Raw genomic sequence first — 22,959 nt, 5'->3', positions numbered from 1 at the left:
ACCAGAAACTGACAAGTCCGGAGACGCTGCAGGCCATGGTAGCACGTTTAGGTCAGGCAGGCTGCTCACAGTAGCATGAGCAACATGCAGCCTGGCATTGTCCTGTTGAAAAAACGGCTTCTGGGACACTTTGGATAAATGGCCGTACCACTGGTTCCATGACCAAATCAATATAACGCCAAGATGTTAGTGTACCTGAAATGAAGACTAGAGGGGTCCGGCTACCGTACATTATGCCACCCCACATCATAATCCCGGGAGTAGGACCGGTGTGACGTTCCCTTGTGAAGGCTTTCTTATGCCGTTGCCCACATGGTCTCCAGACCAATCTCTGGCTATCATTGCGTCCGAGACTAACGCGGAACTCGTCGCTGAAGAGGATAGACTTCAATTCCAGCCTCCATTGCCGTCTTGCTGTGCACCATAATACTGTAGTCTTTGAGAGCGGTGGCGTGTGGTCAATGGTACACCTGTATCTGCCCAATGTCGTGCATTTGCCTTCTGATGGTTTGTGTCGACACTGGTTGTAACCCTAGGCTTGGGATGTGACGTTTAATTTCACTTGCAGTACAGAATGAATCACTTTTTGTCATTTATCCAATTACACGATCCGTCCATGCAGAGGTGCGCCTCCGCCCACCTCTTGCTGTCATTCCCATTCATTGTTGCTCACCCAACTTCCGGGACACGCAACGTTGAACAGTGCTGACATCTCGGCCTAGGCAGTAGCGATCTGCCGAAATGATAAACCAAGGTCTGTTAGTTCAAAGATTCTGTCCCTCTTGGTTTGCAACAACTTGCGATAACTGGCATATCGGCATACAGGAGGCATCACACAATCATTCCACACCACTTGATCTGATTTTTCAGGTTTTTATGTGGCTAAAAAAATTTGCTTTCAATCTGGCTTCAATTATGCTCTTCCCACATGCCACAGATTGGAGCAAGGTGAAAATTTGATGGCAGGTCTTAGCGACACCTGCTACTTCCTCAATTTGCATAACCTCACGGCTTGCCCTTCTTGGTGTTGCAATTTTAATGTTGAGGAGTTTATATGCAACTCTGTGTATTCCTATGGACTGCAAATGTTGAAGTTGAAAATGTCTGTTTGTAACTCTAGCCTAACACTTTGTAGCGGTTACAATCCACCACTATGGTCGGGCAGTCTTCCATGTTGGCCTAAACTGCATAAATGATTTTTAGTTGCATTACTAAGGCCGTTTATTGGAACACAACTATACGCAAAAGCGGGGTGAGCTGTAGTTTTTATTGGTACCATTTTGGGGAACATGTGATTTTTTGATCAGTTTTTTTTCTATTTTTGGGGGTCTAACGTGACCAAAAAACAGCAATTTGAGTGTTTTACTTTTTTTTTTTTACGTTGTTTACCGAGCAGGTTAAATAATGTTGTATAGTAAGCATTCTGATTTTACGGACGTGACAATACCAGTTAAGTCAACTTTTTTTATTTCTTTTTTTACATCACCTTAGGAAAAACATGGGAAAAGGTTTTTTTTTGGTTGAACTTTTTAGTTCTTTTTTATGTTTTTTTTTTTTCTTATTAGTCTCTCTAGGGGATTTGAACCAGCGGTCGTTGGATCACTTGCATATGTATTGCAGTATATTTTATACTGAGGCAGGGCTTCATAGGAGTACAAAGATGGCAGACCTGGGGGTCTTCCTCCGGCCCCCAGGCTGACATGACGACCACTATATTCTCTGTATCAATTCCTCACGTTTTTAAAGATCTCTGGTTTCACTCATTCAATAGGAACCTACTCTGTTTACTTATAAGGGTAAAACTAATCTGTCCTTTTCGCCTGATAGGCACCCAGTGCACGGTTCATTTCAGTTATCAGAGCTGTGTCTTCAACCAAGCTGTGCATCTGTGTGATCATCACATGACTAGAACAGATCTATTTCCCTGAAAGTAATGAATGAAAATATATATTTTTATGACAGCAAGCGGAGATTTTGAAAACTATGAGGAGTTGATACAGAAGGTTAATTGGAAAATTATCCTTCTACAAAAATTAGATTTCTTTGCTGATACCAGAATACCCCCTTAGTAATGTCTCCTGTAGAATAATACAATCCTGCTGGTGACTTTACTTAACATTTCGTTTGACAAGGCATCCACATTACAGACAAAATTCCCGGCTGATACGGATGTGTGCAGGAATGTGAAATAAACATTTTGCCGACTTATTTTTTGTGGTTGACGATGTGTGAGATGATAGAATAGATTCCTTTATAAGAATGGAGTTGATGTATAAAACGTGTGCACTAGGCTGTAAAGCTGAACTCTTGATCTTTTGAGGTTTAACTGCGAATGAATAGATTACACTAATGGAGACTGATGGGAGGAAATATTAATAGATCTACTTCACTTTCTAACAAATAGGACTGAGTGATGGAGGAAATTGATGACGGCTGTATTTTGAGAATATCTGATCAGAAACAGATGCCAAGTTTATACCTACGTTTCACAAATACGTGAAGATTATGACAGATAGGAAAATAGATCACTAAAAGAAATAAAATGTTTTAAATTAAAAAAACTATATATACACATTTTAAAGGCTTTTCAGTGATTTATTTTCTTTCAATTACGGTGCTGCCTCTGCCACATGCAGTCTTGTCCCCGCACAATATTTGCTGTCTATTTCTAAACACCCTGTCTTATGAGAGTATCTGTAAAGGCCTGTCCTCATCAGCGTCACCCTTCCATTCATGGGTTCTGTTGCAGCTTTCCATCGGAGGGACACATGATCAGTGTTTTTAACGGTAATGCTTCCGTTGTAAATGGTTTCTGTTTGTCTCCATTCCATAAGGTTTCCGTTTATTTTTTGCGGAAACAATAGCGCAGTCGACTACGCTATTGTTTCCGTTAAAAAAAACAAAAACCTTATGGAACGGAAACCATTTGCAACAGAAGCATTACCATTGAAATCAGTTGTAATGCAAATGGAAGCTATGGTTTCCGTTTGCCTTTCTGTTCATGGGTTCCTCCGACGGAAAGGTCTGATGGAAACCCATGAACGGAAGGGTGACGCTGATGTGAACACGCCCTAAAGTGAACGTCTGCTGTTGAATGCCATTTTTATTATCTAAATGCGTTAAAAATTCTGCAGTAAATATATCTTTATGGCGGTCAGGACTCCATTTTTTGTAATACAGAGCTCCAAATCGCCTACATAGTTAACCTGCAGCCACCACTAGAGGGAGCTCAGGAGATACCTGCATACTGGTAATCCATTAAACTCAATAGTAACACAATGTACAGTAAGCTCCCTTAGTGTCTGCTATTAACCTGCTTATTATATTTTAAAGCTAAGCCTCTGCAGGGGATTTGGAGCTGTTTCATAAAAACAGAGCTACAGCCGCTTGTGGGAATACAAAACAATAAAAAAACGTTTTAAGTGTTTTTACTTTGTAAAAGAGAAAAAAAAAACTCTAAAAATTTGGTATGGCCGTAATCGTATTGACCCACACAATAATGTTAACATTTAAGTCATTTTTACCGCGCAGTTTGCTTACTGCGGCACAAAATTAACTTATTTTGCCAGAATGAGAAGATGGACGTGCTGCTGACTAGGAATAGTTTGTCACATTTTCGGCACATAAGGCCATTGTTCTTGTTACTGGTTCAGAAAATGATTCCTTTGTTTGAAAAATGTCCAGAAACCTCTCCATCTATAACGATAAAACATGATGCAGTTTGATGTGAGACTACATGGACATGTCAGGAATATGGCTGTGGCTATAGTGCAGTCCCTCACACACTGAATGGACAGGAATATCAATCTGTGTTTTCAAGGGTATAAAAATATCCATCACTTCATCATAGAGAATTTCCTGTGAGGAGCTGTAATGGCTTTATGGAATGCTTCATTCTTAACGCTTCTGCGCTTTCAGCAGCAAAAGTATTCGCTGGATCATCTTAATAAAAAATGAACGCGAAAACACACAATTATAGTATTATAAATCTACCTTTTACGTCATCCCCGTGTTAACTCATTACTGTCACAACATGCCTTACAAGGTTTCAGAATGAGTTTTTTCCAAGGGCTTCTGCTGCTCAGCTTGATACAAACCCTTAGCGTTCAGTCTGCAGCAATGAATAAAAGAAATATTATTATTGTTAGCATTATTATTCATATTATTTTTATTTTCATTTGCCTTGCAGGACTTTAAGTGCATTCCACATTGTGTAAAAAACACAACGTGTTATAATTTAAACACAGAGAAGAAGAAGAGCTTGTAGCCAGGAATATATATAAAAAGTAGAAATTTTATTAACATATATAGACAGACAGTTTTGTAAAAAACAATGTATATATATAATACAATACAAGGACAAGACCCTAGTAAAATAGGTTAGGGAGCAATTATCAGCATTACTGATGTACAAGCTGGGTTAGCTATACTATCACAAATCACATCCTGTCATATGTACACAAACTTCCCATATGGAAAGTGAGAAAGTTGTATAAACTCTATGTTGAGTCTGAAACACATGAAAACGGTTTCAAAACATCTTAGTCCGATGATAATGAAGATATATAGATAGCGGCTTACCCATAGTATATTGTAATTGCAGTCCGATAAGTGCTCCAGCACAAAAGCCCCAACGCGCGTTTCGCTGGTAAATTGCTTCCTCAGGGGGAGCCACATAAACACACTATAAAGCTACTCATGTGTCCTGACAATAAATAGACATTACCTCCAGCCAGGACGGGATGTGTATTCAGAATCCTGACCACTTCTCTGTGATTTATAGCACAGCACAGCGAGATCTCGCTGTAAATTACAGTTTACAGCGTAATCTCGCGAGACTACGCCTGCTATGCTATAAATCACAGAGAAGTGTCCGGATTCTGAATACACATCCCGTCCTGGCTGGAGGTAATGTCTATTCATTGTCAGGACACTGCAGTAATGTTCGTGTTTGTGTATGTGGCTGCACATAGCGATATAGCTATATCGCTATGTGCAGAGTAAATGAATGGAGAGAAGTGTATGACGCTGTTTGGTCACTGATTGGTCAGCGTCATACACTCTTCTGTACAACGCCCACTTGGTCAAAAAGTAAAACACGCCCAGTTGGGCATTAAGAAACTCATTAGCATTTAGCTAATATAGGTCATAACTCCGTCAAAAATAATAGTTTTTCTAAATAAAAACCACTGCTGTAATCTACATTACAGCGCCGATCATATTATGTACGAGATAGGCCACTTATAATGTGATGACAGAGCCTCTTTAAGTCATAGCTGGAATCAGTGGGGATGTAAGTGGTTCAGGTAAGGCTGGATTTATAATTCTGCTATGTATTAAATTCTAGGTGTCTTAATACAGACAAGTTCCTTTTATTACATTCTACTGAGTATTAATTCTTAACCCCTGTAGTGCTTACACCAGGGTGGCATTCTCAGAATGTAAATGGCAGCATTTTAGGATTCACATACTTTCTATATCCAATTCTATAGACATAATAATCATTATTGCTGTAAAGAACATGAATAAGAAATGTAAGTATTCAAGTGAAGGTTCATCTATAAACGTCTTATGACATGTCTTTGGGACATGTCAGGAGATGTCATGTCTCACAGACATCTGTCTTGGCTCACGGGCTGCCACCAAGCAATGGGCCGCAGTTCTCTTTTGAACTTTGTGCCCCTTTGTCATAACTCAGAGATTTCTGTATGAGTTATGTCACTGGTCTGCCATTAAAATCAATTGGATTGAAAGTCACCATCCCTAGCAGCAGGAATCTGTAAATAACATACTAATGCCTATGGCTAAATGTAATGTCATTCATAGAAATATTTACATACATTTGTAACGAGCGAGCCTCAATTATTTAAATTTGCTGTATTACACTATTAAGTGCACATTTCTCCTTCCCATTATCATTCTCTTAGTATCCTCAGTGGTAATCTGGGACAGGATGTCTGCCGTGTGTATGAAAATATACTACATCCGTTCCCCTTTCCCGCGGCATACAACTCTTTTTTTCAAAATTCTTACAATTTTGACTTGCATGTTTCTTTTTTAAATTGTTAAATGAACACCATATTTAAAGAACATCTATCAAAACACTATTTTTACATATGTAGATCTTAATTTCACATTTATTACTTTATGTTTACTAGATTCTGGAGATGGGACGTTGATCCAGGGATTTATTCTGATTTGCCATATTTGGAGTCCGGGAGGAATTTTTTTCCCCTGGATCCACACAGTGGGATTATAGGTTGGACTTAAAGGCTATGTACACCTTTTGAAATGCTTGTGCTGAGACCTGAATCCGTCAGGTCAGCGGCACTGACGGGTTCAGTGACAACGCATCCTGCCTGTCTCTGACACCTGTTATTGATCACATCTAAAGGGGGTTATACACTGGGCGATTATCTAGCAGATGAGCATTCATAGAACGCTTGTTGCCGATAATTGCCTTGTGTAAACAGGGCAGCGATCAGCAGATGCACGAGCAAACACTCGATTATCTGCTGGCCCTATAGTTTTAACCCCTTCGGCACGAAGCCATATTTTGATTTTCGTTTTTTATTCCCCGCATTCCAAGAACCATAACTTTTTTATTTTTCGGTCAATAGAGTGGTGTGAGGGCTTATTTTTTGGGAGGAGTTGTAGTTTCTTTTGGTACAATTTATAGTTCCATATAATGTAGCGGAATTTTTTTTATTTGCGGGCTGAAGTTGGTAAAAACTGTGATTCCTCAATTGTTTTTTGGGTTTCGTTTTTACGGCTTTCACCGTGCAGTAAAAACGAAACGTTATCTTTATTCTGTGGCACAATACGATTACGGTGATACCAAATTTATTTTGTTTTTTTTATATTTTACTACTTTTATTGATAATAAACTTTTCATTAAAAAAAAATGTTTTGTCGCCACATTCTGAGAGTCGTAACTTTTTTTATTTTTTCACCGATTGAGCGGTATGAGGGCTTTATCTTAGCTGTAGTTTTTATCACTACCATATTTTGGTACGTAGAACTTTTTGATCACTTTTTATTACATTTTTGTGGAGAGCTAAGTTGACCAAAAAACAGCAATTTTGGCAGTTTACATTTATTTTTTACAGCGTTTTTTTTATTTTTTACATTACTTTAGGGGGAAAATGGGTAAAGAGTTTTTTTTAAAGTTTTAATATTTTTTGTAATTTTTTTTCACTACTAAAAACTTTTTTTCACCTTTTTTTACGCTCTTTATTAGCCCCCCCCCCTAGGGGACTAACGTATTGCAGTATATCGTCATTTTTACAGGCTTCTGCTGAGCCCTGAGCAGCATTTGAGGAATTAAACGGCCAGGAACAGTGCAATCGCTGCTGCCAGCTGTTACTCCCAGGTGTCCGCTGTAAAATACAGCCGACACCCGCTGCATATGGAGCACGCTCCACACATCACCCCCCCTCGCCCAGATGTAATAGCACGTCTGGGTGCGCGAAGGGGTTAAAAAAGTTAAATATTATCGTTGTCGGCAGTATATCTCCCTGTGTACACAGGGAGACGCGCTGCCGACATGATAATAATGTATGGGGACGAGCGATTGTAGTAACCACCGCACGTCCCCATCCTTAGCTCAGTGTGACAGGAGCAAACAAGCACAGGGCCTTAAGTTATTAACTTAGATGTGATAGGTATACATGCAGGACCCACTGTCACTGAACCTGTCAGTCCCACGGACCTGACGGATTCAAGTCTCAGCACAAGATACATCTGCTCTGTATATAGAAAACAAAGCAACTGTATCTCAAAAAGTAAAAATTATTTTTAATAAAAAATATTTAGAAAGTTGCACAAAACACACTGATCGTTTTATTTTTTTTAATAAAAATGTCTATTTCAAAGGTGTACATAGCCTTTAATGGACCTGTGTTTTTTTTTAAACCTATCAACTATGTAACATTGATTTTTTTCATTAACGGGGCCGTGTGAGCCCCTTTAATCACTATATAATGAAAAGGTTTATAATTTTCTAATACTCTTTGTGTTTAAATGCCGTACCATTTCCAATACACCTGCTTGATGTCAGTGAATAGAATATTTTATTTTTTACATCCAGAGGCTGAATTCCACACAGACCTAAGACTTCTCACATCTAAAGTTTTGCTACAATTGTGTCAATTTTGGGCAATCCTTTTTTTAAGCTTAAAACAACCGCAGCCGAAATCTCCCCCTTTCCTCCATCCCGATAGTGTGCTACAATTATCAGTGTAGGTAATAATAATTTACTATGATTTACACCAGAAACTGGTGGAAATAATAGCGGACATCTACTCCTGGCTGCAGTAGAGTTTATTAGTGTCGCACAGACAGTCGAAGATGCTGGGTGCCTTTTAATAAATTTGTCACATCTTACTCTTAGATTGCTTTTTATTAAGATTTCTGTAGTCTTAACACATCTCCCTCAATGAATGTTCCCATCCACTGACCACAAACAGAGATCTTGTATATGGTGAAAATTGAAAGCACAAAGTAGATTAGAAATTTGCAGGATTTTTCAATATACAATAAATACACTTTTTACATAAAACTAGAAAATCCCTTTTATTTTTACCATATCCCTCTCACAAAGCAGTGATCTTAGAGAATGAACCAGTATTTTTCCCACCAATGCACTGACATCATTGAGAACAGCCAAGAAACGCTGTTTTTAGGCCTCATGCACACGACCGTAGCCATGTGCACGGCTGTGATTTTCGGGTCTGCCGGCGAGTGTCACCCGCGAGCCGCCCGCAAATCGCGGGCCATGCACATGGTTGCGTCCATTATTTTCTATGAGCCTGGACGTAATAAGACATGTCCGTTCTTTCTGCGGTCCAGGCTCCTGGGCCATGCACGGACCGTGGAAACCATGGTCGTGTGCATGGGTCCATAGAAATGAATGGGGCCGAAATTCTCCCGTGGATTTTCGGGGGAATTGCGTCCGCAAAAGCACGTTCGTGTACATGGGGCCTTATAGTTTGCTGCGTTCTCTATAATACCGGTTCATCCGGCAGAATAGATGCCTCTGTTTTATTTAGGTGATGGGTACTAATTGGTGAACAATGTAAGACACAGAATATGCACGTATGCAGAATATCATATATATTCTCATCTTAAAGTCTAGAAAGGTGCAGTTCAGGGAGATCGCAATGTTATTAGTATTCTTGCTGTAAGTCTTCCTCTATCATGTCACACATCTGTTTAACTGCCGGCAGCTTGCTGCCTAATGCATACAAATGCAGGTGCATTGTGGGTATAACTGTAAGCTTTCCATGAAAATAAAATGGATTTTTTTAAACTTTTGCCTTCGTAGTTTTGCACTGAAGTTAAGCCAAGGGATACATGGAAAGATGATTTGTTCAACCGTGATAGTAGAATAAAAAAAACTAAAGCTAATAAGGTTGGAGGAAAGATGTGGAAAATGAAATACAGAGAAACTAGGGTGCAGTACAGCAGGAGTATTCACCTAGGAAATAGGATCTTAGGCTAAATTCTGTGTGCATGTATATTAGATAAGCAGAATTATAGGGATTGTCTCAGGTTCTAAAAAAAATTATGTGAAAGGGGTTTAGATGCAATACCAGACACAACCAATGTACAAGAGTAGCGCTGTTTGTGGAGGGGAGGCAGACCCCTTTTTTTTTTCTTTTTTTTTTACAACCATTGGCAAAGTTTATGAAATCACCATAGTTAGGGGATTGTCACCCAGCTTTTTTTTTTTCGTATAAAATCCGCAAATCACAGATCTGCAATATTTGTTTAATACAGTAGTTAAATGTCACGGCGGGGGGTGGGGAAACACTGGGTCGTACCACGTAGTGGGTTAGCAGCTGGCCAACAAGGTACAAAACAATGTCTATAGTTCAGAACGGGTACCTGAGGCAAAGTAGACTGTAGCGGGAGCACAACTTGACTTTCACAGCAGGTGGCACCATGGATGCAGCGGAAGACACGACTTGACTTTCTCAGCAGGTGGCACCGTGGATGCAGCGGAAGACATGACTTGACTTTCTCAGCAGATGCGATAGCACGGGATACAGGGTACAGGCAGCATTAACGGGTAACACTGGGAAATAGGAAACACTGGGAGACCATTTGCAAGACAAACTTAGGTATACAACAACGCTCAGACGAGGAACAAGTGGGCAGAGCCCCTTTTATAGTCCAGCAGCCATTTGGGCTAATTATTGGTTGGTGACAGCTGGACGTGTACTGGCCCTTTAAGGCCATGCACGTGCGGGCGTACGCGCCCTGCGGGAAAAATTCAGAGGACCCGGAAGTGAGTGCCGGCGTCTCCCTGGAGGGAGCGGACGCCGAGAAGACAGATGTCCATGGCCGGGGCCGTCAGAGGGTAAGTCTGAACGATGGCCGCCGGCCATAGACGTTACATTGAACATTCTGGCTTTGTGAAACATACCTCAAACTAATAAAATGAAATTATATCAATTAATGGCATATTTATTTTCCAGATCAAGTAGAGGAAAAAATTACGGAATCACCTTTTAATTTTCATTTCTAATACAAACACCGGCACAAGTCTTATTATATTTGTTATATATTATATTTTATTATATTTTATATTATTCTATTTTTTTAATATATTCTAATATATTATATATTATTAGATTGTTTATATATTATTTATTATATATTAGATTTTTGAGTAAAGGGGGTTTTACACTGGACGATTATCAGGCAGACAAGTGTTCATAGAACGCTCATTGCCGATAATTGCACTGTGTAAACAGGGCAGCGATCAGCAGACGAACGAGCAAACACTCAATCATCTGCTGGTCGTATAGTTTTATGAAAGTAAAATTATCGCTGTCGGCAGTATATCTCCCTGTGTAAACAGTGAGACGCGCTGCCGACATGATAATAATGGATGAGGACGAGTTATTGGAGCAACGAACACTCGTCCCCATCCATAGATCCGTGAGACAGGAGCAAATGAGTGCCGATCATTGATGTCTCGTTGATTGGCGCTTGCTGCACCGGCCGAGTATGGCCTGTTCAGTGATTTTAAACTGAAGTATAAAGCTTATAAAACTGAAACCTATAAGACAAGCTGATAAGAGCCATCACACATATGTATATAAATGTGGGGTTAAATTGGTGACCATGGGAGCCCTGCCTGAAATAGCTGATAACAGGGAACAATAGCTTGTGTTCCCAACAGTGCTACATAAAAGACTGCTGATTTAGTGCCTAGTTCACAGAGTTTCCTGACAGGCAGAAAAAATGTGAAGATTTTGAATTGCCAGCGCTTTTTAAAAGTTTTTTATTTTTGTTCAAATTTTTGTATTTTTTTTAATCCGTTGAAGCTAATGCAAAAAAACACTATAAAAAAGACGCTACAAGTGAGCGCTGCGTTTTTTTTTTTCGGAAACCGCTCAAAGAAAGCGCATCCCATTTTTATTTTCCGCAAGTGGCCATAAGCCGCCCAGGAAAAAAAACATCTCTGCCTCTCATTGAAATCAATTTGGGTTGATTTGGGCCGTTTTTTGGGGCTGATTCCGACGCAGTTTCTGATTTAAAATCAACGCCAAAAAATGCAGTGTAAACTGACCTTATGATGATGCTATGGAAAATACAGTCAAGCATTGCCTGATGGGAGTTGTTTGCGCCTGCGTTTACTACTCCCGATCTTTCGATTAATTGCTGTTAGAGAAGAAGGTGGAGCAACTGCAAAATAAGCATGGAAAATAAAAGATCCGACAAATAAATTGAATATGATCTCTTCTTTTTCTACCCAAAAGTGGACACCTGAGGGGGTATACACAGCAGACCATTGGTGGATTATGCCCAAATTATTGTATGCCTAGACGTGGCATTGATCAATACTGATAGCTTTGCTTTCCTTTGTGTACGGTTGTTTCAAGTTTACAATCTGGCAGCATCTTTCTCTACTAATAATATATTGTATACTAGTATCTTTACAAGACCATTACAATGTTTTCCGTCTGGAAGAGCATCTCATTTTTGTTATTTTGATTTCAGTTGCTTGTTGATTTCCCATAATGAACCCCAAGACATTCATGTGAATGAAGATGATGAGCCTCCAACTGAACAGGATAAGAGGAAAAGAATGGTATGTCATTAATAATAATGAAGTATTTACTTGTATGACACAAAAATACAAGCTTGGACATAAAAGAAAAACAAGCTTGATATGTTTCATCGTCCTTTTAATGCAGTTGTGTCACCACCGGGGGAGATTCTCCGTTGGGCCCAGGCTCCGGCGCAAAAATGGGCTCAAATGTCCAGCAGAAGACATCCCTATTTGGAGCAAGTCACTGGCCACTAGGGTCTATTTGTTATGATTTGATTCACAAATAATCGATTCGATCTTATTGATGATATATCCTGTGTGTACAATGATAACCACAAAGTATACAATGCCATTTTTTACTGATTGTTGAGTGGAGTCAAGTTGTTTTTTGCTGCTGATAACAATCTGGGTATTGCTTCTCCAGAATGTAATGTCTTCTGACTTCTCATGGAGTGTTCTTGATTGTATTCCAACCATTTTGATGCAGGTCATAATCTTTTCCCTTCAACTATTTTAGCTCTTGGGTAGTTGTGATCTAATATGCAGTATTTAAAGGGTCACTATCAATTCAACGTTTTTCCACTGTATTGAACTCTTCAGACCTTGATTAATAACTTTTTAATATACTTCAGCTTAAATCGTATCTGTCATAATTATGTAAAACCTCATTTCTAAGTGGCATTACCTGAGTAAACAGAAGATCCCGTGAACATTTTCATGCAAAACCTGTATACCAAACCCTCTTGTCTTCCTGTTACTGCTGCGTCATCATGTGCGTTCCTCCTCCCGTGTTATATCCAAAGTACAGTCATTCTGCGTAGACAGTGCTTCGGCAGTGTCCGGCAGTAGTCATGTGTCCGCTGACGTCATCTTCTGAGTAGTGGGAGTGCGGTGCATGCTCCCAATATAGCAGTTCTGGCAGACATCGCACAGGAGGTAATCCATGCTGCAGAGACGTTTTGGCAAAGAGGACATAACCCGTGATTAGGGAGAAAGAGTGTTGTATATCGCTTGAAAAGGTAAATTAGCACGATCGGAAGAATAAATATTGGATTCTATGAACATTTAGAAAGTTTATTTGAAAGGTGCCTGAAATGATAGATACCCTTTAAGTGAAATATTTGTACTTTCCCTCTGCAAAAACTAGTTATACATTTACAGGAGGAATAACAGAGGAAATAGATTTCCAAGATATGCAATGCAAATATTTACTAAAAGCTGACAGGTCCTTTTCAAATAGCCATTTCAGCAAAGCTGTTCAAAATGAACAGTGTCACTTTTTCCTATGGAACATGAACTCTTTTTCATCTTGGCACATAGATACACTAGACTTTTTGGCAATTCTTCCAGGCAATGCTGCTTCAACTTCTTCAAGTTACCTGGGTAGCGTTGGTGTACAGCCGTCTTCACGTCATGCCACAGATTCTTAATTAGTCTGGAATTTGACTCAGCGTTTCCAAGACATGTAAATGTTTCCCCTTAAACCATTACAGTGTAGCTTAACCAGTATGTTTAGGGACATTGCCCTGCTGGAAGGTGAACCTCCATCTCAGTCTTAAATCCCTGGCAGACTGAGCCAGGTTTTCCTCAAGAATTGCCCTGTATATCCTGCCATTCATCTTTCCTTCAATACTGATGAGTTTTCCAGTCCCTGACTATGAAAAGTGTTCCCACAGCATGATGCTGCCACCACCATGCTTCACTGTGGGAATGGTCTTCTTGGTGTGATGGGAAGTGCTGGGTTTTCGACACTCCTAGCGTATCCCATGATGGCCAAAAAATATAATTTTAGTCTCCTTTGATCAGAGAACCTCCTTTCATGTGATGGGGAGACTGCCGCGTGCTGTTTGGTGAACTCAGAACTAGTTTTCTTATATTTTCCTTTAAAAAATGGCCTTTTTTCTGCCCACCCTTCCATAAAGTCCCACTTTGTGGAGTGTACGACTTATAGTGATCCTATGGACAGATACTTCCATCTCCGCTGTGGATCTTTGGTGCTTGTTCAGGGTTATCGTTGGTGTCTTTGGTGAATCTATAATTAACCCTTTAGTGACCAGCCTATTTTAGGCCTTCATGACCAAGCTATTTTGTACGTTTTTCCATGATCGCATTCAAAGAGCTATAACTTTTTTATTTTTGCGTCGATATAGCTATTTAAGGTCTTGTTTTTTTGCGGGAAAAGTTGTGTTTTTTAATAGCACCATTTTGTGGTACATATCATTTATTGATTAACTTTTATTACCTGTTTTTGGGGGGGAATAGAAAAAAACAGCAATTTCGGCAATCTTTTTTGCGTCCTAAATTTACGCCGTTTATCGTGTAGTATAATAGTATAAATAACACAATAACTTTATTCAGCGGGTTGTTACGATTGCAACGATACCAAATTTATATACATTTTGTATGCTTTACTACTTTTACACAGTAAAAACACTTTTCTTTTTCAAAATTATTTGTTTTTGTGTCTCCATATTTGAAGAGCCATAGCTTTTTTTTTTTTTTTTTTTTTTTTAAACTTCTTTTTATTGAACATTTTTTCCAAACACTTAAGTTTGTGGGGAAAACAGAAGGAAAGAAAGGAGGGGGAACAATGTAATACAATCAGCAGTCCAGAGGATCAGTTAGAGTTCCAGGAAACACAAATTACACATCATCAAGAAATTGACTTAACTGGCCAAGCAGGATAAGTAGATGGGGGTGGAGGCGGGGAAGGGAGAGAAGGGGGGGAGGGGAGAAAAGAAAACGAAATAACTTTACATTTTTTATCTCGCTGTGCCTATGAAGGAAACAATGCAGATGAAACACTCACATTTGTTGTAAGTTGTAAGCAACTCCCCACCCCAGTGAATTTAAAAAAGAAAAACATAAATCAGGGACAGAGGCGTCCATGGGAACCAGCCCACCACACACAGCCACCCCAACAGAACCCATTGTATCCATACGGGGACAGGGGAGAAATGGTAAGGACATGAAGAAGAAGAAACATGGCTCTTGCCCACACCAGTCAACCACCAGGATCCTGACCATATCTTACACAGGTGCATTCCCCAGGACCACCTGTTCGTGGAACCAGACCGTTAGCTCAAAGCATTTCTGTATTTGTATTTGAATGTTTTGTGGGAGTAATGCAATGAATGTTTCCCATGTTTCAAAAAACTGTTGGACCTGCAATTCCTTATGGAGAGAGGCCTCCACCCAGTCCATTTTCAAGAGATAGGATAATTTATCCAAGAATAATTTGAAAGGTGGGGCCTGATTAGCAAGCCGGGTTTGTAATATGGCTTTCGTCCCCGCCGCCGCCGCCACATAATGCAACAATTTGTGTGCCCCAGGGGAACACCCATGAACTTCAGGGTCCATGTACCCAAACACAAAATTGGTGAGGTGAGTAGTAGTGAATGTGCGTATGCGAGACTAAAAGGCACGAATGTGCGGGCACGACCACAAACAATGGTAGAGATTGGCTGCAGGTGCTTGACATTTGAAGCAACACGATGATGTGTAGATACCAATCTTAAACCCCACACTTGGAGTCAAATACGACCTGTGGGCAATCTTAAGTCGCATTTCCAGAAAACGTGCAGAGGAAAGAAGTTTATGTGCCTGCTCTAACTCCTACCATGATACTGGCGGCTCTAGAGTCTGATCGTCACCCTGCCATTTAGTTAGAGGAGTCTGGGATTGTGAGTAATCAAGGGGAACATAAAGGAATTGGTAGTTTCTAGTTATTTGGCCCTTTCAAGGAGTTGGGACTGGAGAATTTTAGGAGCAAATAAGGATTCCATTCCAGGTCTGGCAGTTGCGGTAAAACCTTTTTTATATAACTGTCGACTTGAAGAAAACTAAAGTGATCGATGGGTAACTCGGGATATTTAGAGCGGAGTTCTAAAAGTGTAAGAGCACTACGTTCGTCCTTATGTACAAGCTGTTTTAAGGAGGTGATTCCTAACGTGTGCCATCTGTGGAAAATTGCCCGTGGATTACCAACCTGAAAATGATTATTACAAATTAGCGGCAAGTGGAGAGATAACAGAGGAGAAAGCTGGTGATGTCGCCTGATTTTCAGCCCAAAAAAAAGTAGTGGTTTAGCTCTAGTCTCTACAGATAATCCCTCATATGGGAGGTGCAGGAGTCCCGACAAAGCCCGTCTAGAAGGTGCTCCCAAGCCAGTCCACGGAACAAGGCCGCCAGGTTGTACTGCCTAATGTCGGGGAAATTAATGCCCCCATTGGCTCTTGGTTGTTGTAAAATCTGGTAGGCTATGCGAGATTCCCCCCCACCCCCACCCCCAAACACAAATGTCCTGTATCAGTAGTTAATGCGGTTTTCATCTTTAGGAGTGAGATATATTGGGAGGGTATGGAAAATATACAGAAGACGAGGGAACTCCGTCATCTTAAGAAGATTTGCCTTCCCTAGGTATGAAAGGGTGAAGTGCTTCCAATTTGAGAGAGTCTTTTCTAATTCCTCTATATAACATGTGATATTAAGTCTGTAGAGTTTAGCAGGTTTTCTGGAGATTTGGACTCCTAAATATTTGATCGCCTGAGTGTTCCACCTAAATGGAAAGGCAGCCGCCCAAAGGGGTTAAGAAGGCCCTCTTAACAATAATGTCTCTGTCTTGTCCCTATTAAGATAGTATCCCGATAATCGGCCCATCCGGTCCAGTTCCTCAAGAAGGGGGTTTAGTGTCCGCTTGGGGTCTGTAACCACCAACAGGATGTCATCCGCAAAAGCGGCTACTTTAAGTTCTAGATCCCGTATAATAAGGCCCTGAGGTTGAGGTTTTGGAAAGGTGACACATGGATCTATGGAAAGATTAAACAGAAGGGGCGACAGGGGGCATCCCTGCTTGGTGCCTCTAAAAATATCTATAGGGGTAGAATTATGCCCATTGACCGCCTCACAGATTGCAGCCCCCACACAAAGGGACTGGATGAATTCAGTAAAAATAGAACCCACCCCCGTACGGACCAGCACCTCGTCCAAAAACGGCCATGCCACCATATCAAACTCTTTCTCGGTGTCGAGACTCATTAACATAGTCACTGGCTGCGCGGGATCCTGTGCTGCGACCGTAGCGGCTATTGTAGATCTAATATTTTTTATTACAAGTCCTACCTCGTGTAAAACCCATTTGAGCATTAGACAAAAGATCAGGAAGGAAGCATTGCAAACTATCCGCAAGTATTCTGGCCAGCAGCTTGTAGTCGTGGTTAAGTAACGAGATAGGACGGTATGATTCAGTCAGGGAAAGATCTTTTTGTGGTTTGGGTAAAAGCACTGTGCGCGAAACGTGGCATTATATACGCGTCATTTTAGTCAAAATCGGGATCAGCTGCGGCGCCAAAATTTTATAGTATTCTGAAGAAAATCTGTCTTAACTCGGAGTCTTCCCATTAGAGGCTGTCGAAATAGCTCGCCTCACCTCATCCTCTTGGATCTCTGCATTCAATAAAGCTTGTTGCTCTACAGACCAATTCAGAGTGCAATTCAACCGTGTCCAGTAAGGAGTTAATGTCTGGGGGAGAGGCCGGGGCCGCCCTGTAAAGATCCTCATAGTAAGCTGTAAAAATGTTTGCTATTTCTGTTGGGTCAGTAGAGACACTTCCTGTAAGGGTATGTGCACATGGTAGCAGCAGGCTTTTACGTCTGAAAAGACAGACTGTTTTCAGGAGAAAACAGCTGCCTCGTTTCAGACGTAAATGCTCCTCCTCGCATTTTGCGAGGCTTCTCTGACAGCCGTAAATTTTGAGCTGTGCTTCATTGAGTTCAATGAAGAACGGCTCAAATTACGTCTGAAAGAAGTGTCCTGCACTTCTTTTGACGAGGCTGTATTTTTATGCGTCGTCGTTTGACAGCTGTCAAACGACGCGTAAATGACAGGTTGTCTGCACAGTACGTCAGCAAACCCATTCAGATGAATGGGCAGATGTTTGCCGACGTATTGTAGCCCTATTTTCAGACGTAAAACGAGGCATAATACGCCTAGTTTATGTCTGAAAATAGGTCGTGTGAACCCAGCCTTAGGGGATTACGTAGGGACAAAATAGGCTTGTAGGGATGCTTTTGTTTCGCGAGGGTCGGGAGTAGTTTACGGGTTCTATTCCCCCATCTGTAAAACCTGTTATCCCTGGATTTAACCTGCCAATGTGATTCAGTATGGATAAAAGCGTCTAACAAATGTTTTGCAGTTTGGTAAATCTGTTGGTTCGGCGAGGTGGAATCATCTATATAGGTTCTTTGGGCCCTAGGGGAGCCTTGTATAGGGCATCAAAACGGGCCTTCCGTATTCTCTGCTTACGAGACAGATATCCTATAATATGCCCTCTCGTCACTGCCTTGGACGTTGTCCACATGGGGGGAGTTATAATCCAGATAGTTGCCCCAGTGCATGCAGAGATATTGTTTGAATTCCTCAGATTCTGCCAAGTAAGCGGGAAATCGCCATATTCTAGTTTTTGGTGAGGAGTGCGAAATTGATAGTGTCATAGTAATCGGGGCATGGTCCGATATGGTAATGGGGTGAATCCGGGAGGAAGAATGGGAGTCGAACAAGGACGTTGATATTAGAAAATAATCTATGCGCGAGAATGAATTATGAGCAACCAAGTGACGTGTATTCTCGCGCTCCCTCATCCAGTACCCTCCAGGGATCGCATACAGTGAGCGAATACATGAAGAGAGCAAGAGAGGAAGCAGCAGCTTGAGACTGAGGGGTAGGAGGCGACCTATCCATGGCGGGACAGGGACATTGCACCAAGTTGAAGTCACCCCCTATAATTAGACTGTCTTGGGAGACCCAATATTAGTTGAAGAATTTCTGGCTAAAATGCCTGTTGGTCACGATTTGGAGCATAGATATTAACCAACAAATAAGGGACATCAGCTATCTCATCGTGTAAAATGAGGTATCTACCCTGTGTGTCACTGATAGAACTTTCCAGTTTGTAGCACAAGCGCTTTTTAGAAAGGATCACCACCCCCCCTGGAAGAGGAGGAATGCGATGCTGAGTAGCAATCAGATAACCAGGGGGCCATCAATCTGCTCTGTGTGCCCGATCTCCAATGAGTCTCTTGTAAGAAGAGAATATCAGGTGAGAGCTGTTTAAGGTGATTAAGCACGTTCTTCCTCTTCAAGGGTGTATTCAAGCCATCCACACTCCAGGAGAGGAATCGGATATGGGGAGAAGTGTGATATGTGTCAGAAGTGTGTGTAGGTTGGGTACTCATCCCTTGTCACGAAGCTGGATCCAGTTCAGATTACGAAACATCCGGCTGCACCCCGCAGTCCCAGCAAGCCACGTTCCCAGCCTAATCCCAGTGGTGTGTGTTACCGCGAGAACCATGCCCGTAGTCATCTGCAAGAGAAAAGAGTTTAGCACAAGCGAGAATGGTAAACACAAAATAAACATGTAAACAATGTTGATGGCAAACCCAGGTTTGGGTAACAACATATTTGCCATCAAAGAGGTAGAACGGCTAAAAGTAACAATTTTTTCACCAGAAAAATAGTAAGCGCATGTCCATATGCCAAGTGCGCGAGCTGTCCCCTGCAAAGACGTGAGTCACTCTGCACCATTTTCTTCCAGGCGAAGTCGTCTTCTGGCCTGTACAGGATCCTCAAAGAAGAGTGTATGGTCACCATCCTGCACCTTCAATTTGGCTGGGAACAGGAGTTGGAACCGGGTGTTCCTGTCATACAGTAGACGACAGATTGGGGCAAAAGCTTTGCGTTTCTGAGAGACCATTGCCGAGTAGTCCTGGAATATTAGGATCTTAGAGTCGTGGATAAGTAGTTCCCTCTGTTGTCGGTAGGCCCGTAGGACTTTCTCCTTTATCGCCCAGTGAAAGTATTTGGCAATCACCGGACGAGGTCTGCCATCCCCCGCATTTCGCCCAGCTCTGGGATGGCCCAATCTGTTTGTAAAGGATCTGCCAGACACAGCTTCTGTGTCGATGCCCGTGGTTAATCAGTCTGCACCTGCTCCTAAGTCTGATGGAGTGACTCGATCATCTACCACTCGGGCTGGGAGGCTGAGAAGTGGGAGAGCCTATCACAGCCTGGCCAGACGTAGCTAGCTCCCACCCTCTGTCTATTTATACCTTCATTTCCTGCTCCTCCTTTCCCTGTGATTCTGCCTGTTTCCTGGCTCTGCTGCTGCTTGTACTATTGTCCTCTTCTTCATATTGAACCTGCTTTACTGACTACTCTCCTGCTCTGCGTTTGGTACCTCGTACACTCCTGGTTTGACTCGGCTTGTTCACTACTCTTGTTGCTCACGGTGTTGCCGTGGGCAACTGCCCCATTTCCCTTGTACCCTTGTCTGTTTGTCTGTCGTGCACATATTGAGCGTAGGGACCGTCGCCCAGTTGTACGCCGTCGCCTAGCACGGGCCGTGCAAGTAGGCAGGGACTGAGTGGCGGGTAGATTAGGGCTCACCTGTCTGTCTCCCTACCCCGTCATTACACTGTTGGCCCGTTCTATCATGAGCGAGTCACCGCCAAGCTCGATGTTCAGAGCAGTAGGGAGGTCCTTGCAAAGATAATACAGCAGTTGTACACCAGTCACCTTTTCCGGGATGCCCACAAAACGCAAGTTGTTACGTCTATCCCGGTTCTCCAGGTCGTCCAGCTTGTCTCTTAGTTCTTGGTTAGAGGCTTGGATTTGCCGCACATTTTCCTCCATGGCGGACACTGATGTATCTGTTGTTACAACCCTCGTTTCCAAGTACGCAATCTTTTGGGAATGCAATGTAGGTTGCGCCAGAGCTACATTAATAGAAGTGTGCAATACCTCCAGTCTTTTGTCAAAAAGTGGCAACAACATTTTAGAGACCTCTTGAGCTACCAGGGTGGCTTGGTGGTTGTCCATCTCGCTGCTGTGCTGCGGACTGTATTGTGGAGACAACATTGGTGGCGTAATGTCTCCTACCAGCGAAACTTCTGGCGAGAACTGTGGTCGTGAGGATGAGGCTTTGGTAGATGAGGATTTAGGAGCCTGTTTGTCCCCTTTAGTGCTGCTCTTGGACTTCTGCATTTCCAGAAGGCGGGAGGAGCCAGACAACTGAGAAATCTGAGAGCGGGTGGATCTCCCTTCTGTAGATTTTGTTAAATATTTGTCCATGACACAATCCTGAAACAGTGAAGAGAAGGGCGAGCACCACGGGGTGCTGTGGGCACAACAGAGGGTTATGACGGGGAACTCTCCAGCGATGTATCACAGAATCATTGAGGCATTAGGAACATGGCGCTTCAGTACTAAGCATGTGTGATCACGGTGAACATGGGAGAGTCGTATAGATCCACCAATGAGTTGTGTAAGAAAAATAAATATATTCCAGTAACAGCGTAAAGTCCTGCAATGTAGATTAGCACATGGGTAAAACATCAAGTGCAGCAAGTGGGGGTTTGTGTGTGTCTCAGGATCCCCCTGTATAATCAGATCCAATAGATATCCTCTGATACGAGGTATAGGAAAGCTGCAAGCAGTGCAGACCTATGCACTATGCCCTGTCGGTACTTCAAGATGGCGGTGGCGGCGTGATTCTAGGCCCGTGGGCTTGCAATCTGGGGGATGGAGTGTCACCCGGAGGCCGATGCGCACCTCCAATATGTAGGCCCAGGCTATAATAGTAGCCGACAGGGATCACCAAGATGGCGGCGGCAGGAAGCAAGGGGTTTGGCGTCCACCAGCCGGTTATGAGGCCTGGGATACAGGGCAGGAGTTCCCTCTCACCTGGAGAGCAAAGGTGCAGGCTCCGGCCTCCGTGTCCTTCGTCGGAGATCTCCCAAAGTGGCAGCGGCCCAGGACTCCGGGGAGACGAAAATGAAGAGCTCCTCCGAGATGGCCCGTTCCCACGATTACAGGAGAAGCACTGGTGAGTGTCTGGAGGGACTGGTGGCCACGATGTGCCCCGGATAGCCTTAGGCCACAAGGGAGCTCCGACTAAAAGCGGCCATCCACGATGCCCCGCCCCCGGAAGTCCGAGCCATAACTTTTATATTTTTCTGTCGATGCAGCTGTATGAGGTTTTTTGTTTTTTTTTGCGGGACTACTTGTAGTTTTTATTGGTACCATTTTGGAGTACATGCAACTTTTTGATCACTTTTTATCACATTTTTTTTTAAGGCAGCATTCACAGAAAAACAATTCTTGCATTGTTTTTTATTTAATTTTTTACGGGGTTCGCCGAGCGGGTTACATAACATAATAGCTTTATAGTTGGGGTCGTTACGGACGCACAATACCAAATATGTGTAACTTTTTTTTAATAATAAAGCGTTTTTTAAGGGGAAAAAGTGGGTTTTTCATTGTTTTTTCACTTACTGTATTTATTTATTATTAACTTTATTAACCTTTTTTTTAACTTTTTTTACTAGTCTCGCTAGGGGAATTCACTATGCAATCATCCGATCGCTTTTATAATACACTACAATACTTCTGGCATGGCCTAGCAGGCATTAACTAGAGGCAGACCTGAGGGCCTTTATTAGGACCCGGCTGCCATAGAAGACACCGGCCCCCTCCGATCTTATGCAAGGTACCGGTGGGGTGAGAGAGCTCCCTCCCTTTCTCCAAAACCAATAGCGAGCGCCGCATCTGAAGGCTTAATAGGGTGAGATCAATATTGATATCGATCTCGGCAATTCGAGCAAGGATGCTCCCAGCCCTCAGCTACTGGAGGTAGCTGAGAGCAGGGAGATTTAACTATTACAGGCGCTGTTTATTTATTCTGCTGCAGCGCCGTAAAAAGGCTACTTCATCAGAATAAAGCCCGTTAGTGACCGCCGTAAAAACACCTATGGGCGGTCACCAACGGGTTAATATCTTCCTTGCCTGGTCTGTGAGTTTTGGTGGGTGGCCTTCACTTGTCAGGTTTTTTTATTTTTAA

General features: G+C 42.2%; 1 protein-coding gene across 1 annotated transcript in view; it reads left to right on the top strand.

Moving 5' to 3' along the window:
- IPO11 (importin 11) overlaps nucleotides 1–22,959 on the top strand; it is a 511,812-nt gene that overhangs the window by 411,705 nt on the left and 77,148 nt on the right. Inside the window, exon 29 of the mRNA XM_075839216.1 lies at nucleotides 12,013–12,103. Coding sequence (XP_075695331.1) covers nucleotides 12,013–12,103 — 91 coding nt within the window. The remainder of the gene's footprint in view (nucleotides 1–12,012; nucleotides 12,104–22,959) is intronic.

This window comes from Rhinoderma darwinii, chromosome 1 (assembly GCF_050947455.1).
Source record: "Rhinoderma darwinii isolate aRhiDar2 chromosome 1, aRhiDar2.hap1, whole genome shotgun sequence".
Taxonomy (NCBI): domain Eukaryota; kingdom Metazoa; phylum Chordata; class Amphibia; order Anura; family Rhinodermatidae; genus Rhinoderma; species Rhinoderma darwinii.
The sequence above is the reverse complement of the archived record's forward strand: the minus strand, read 5'-3'. Positions and strand labels throughout refer to the sequence as shown.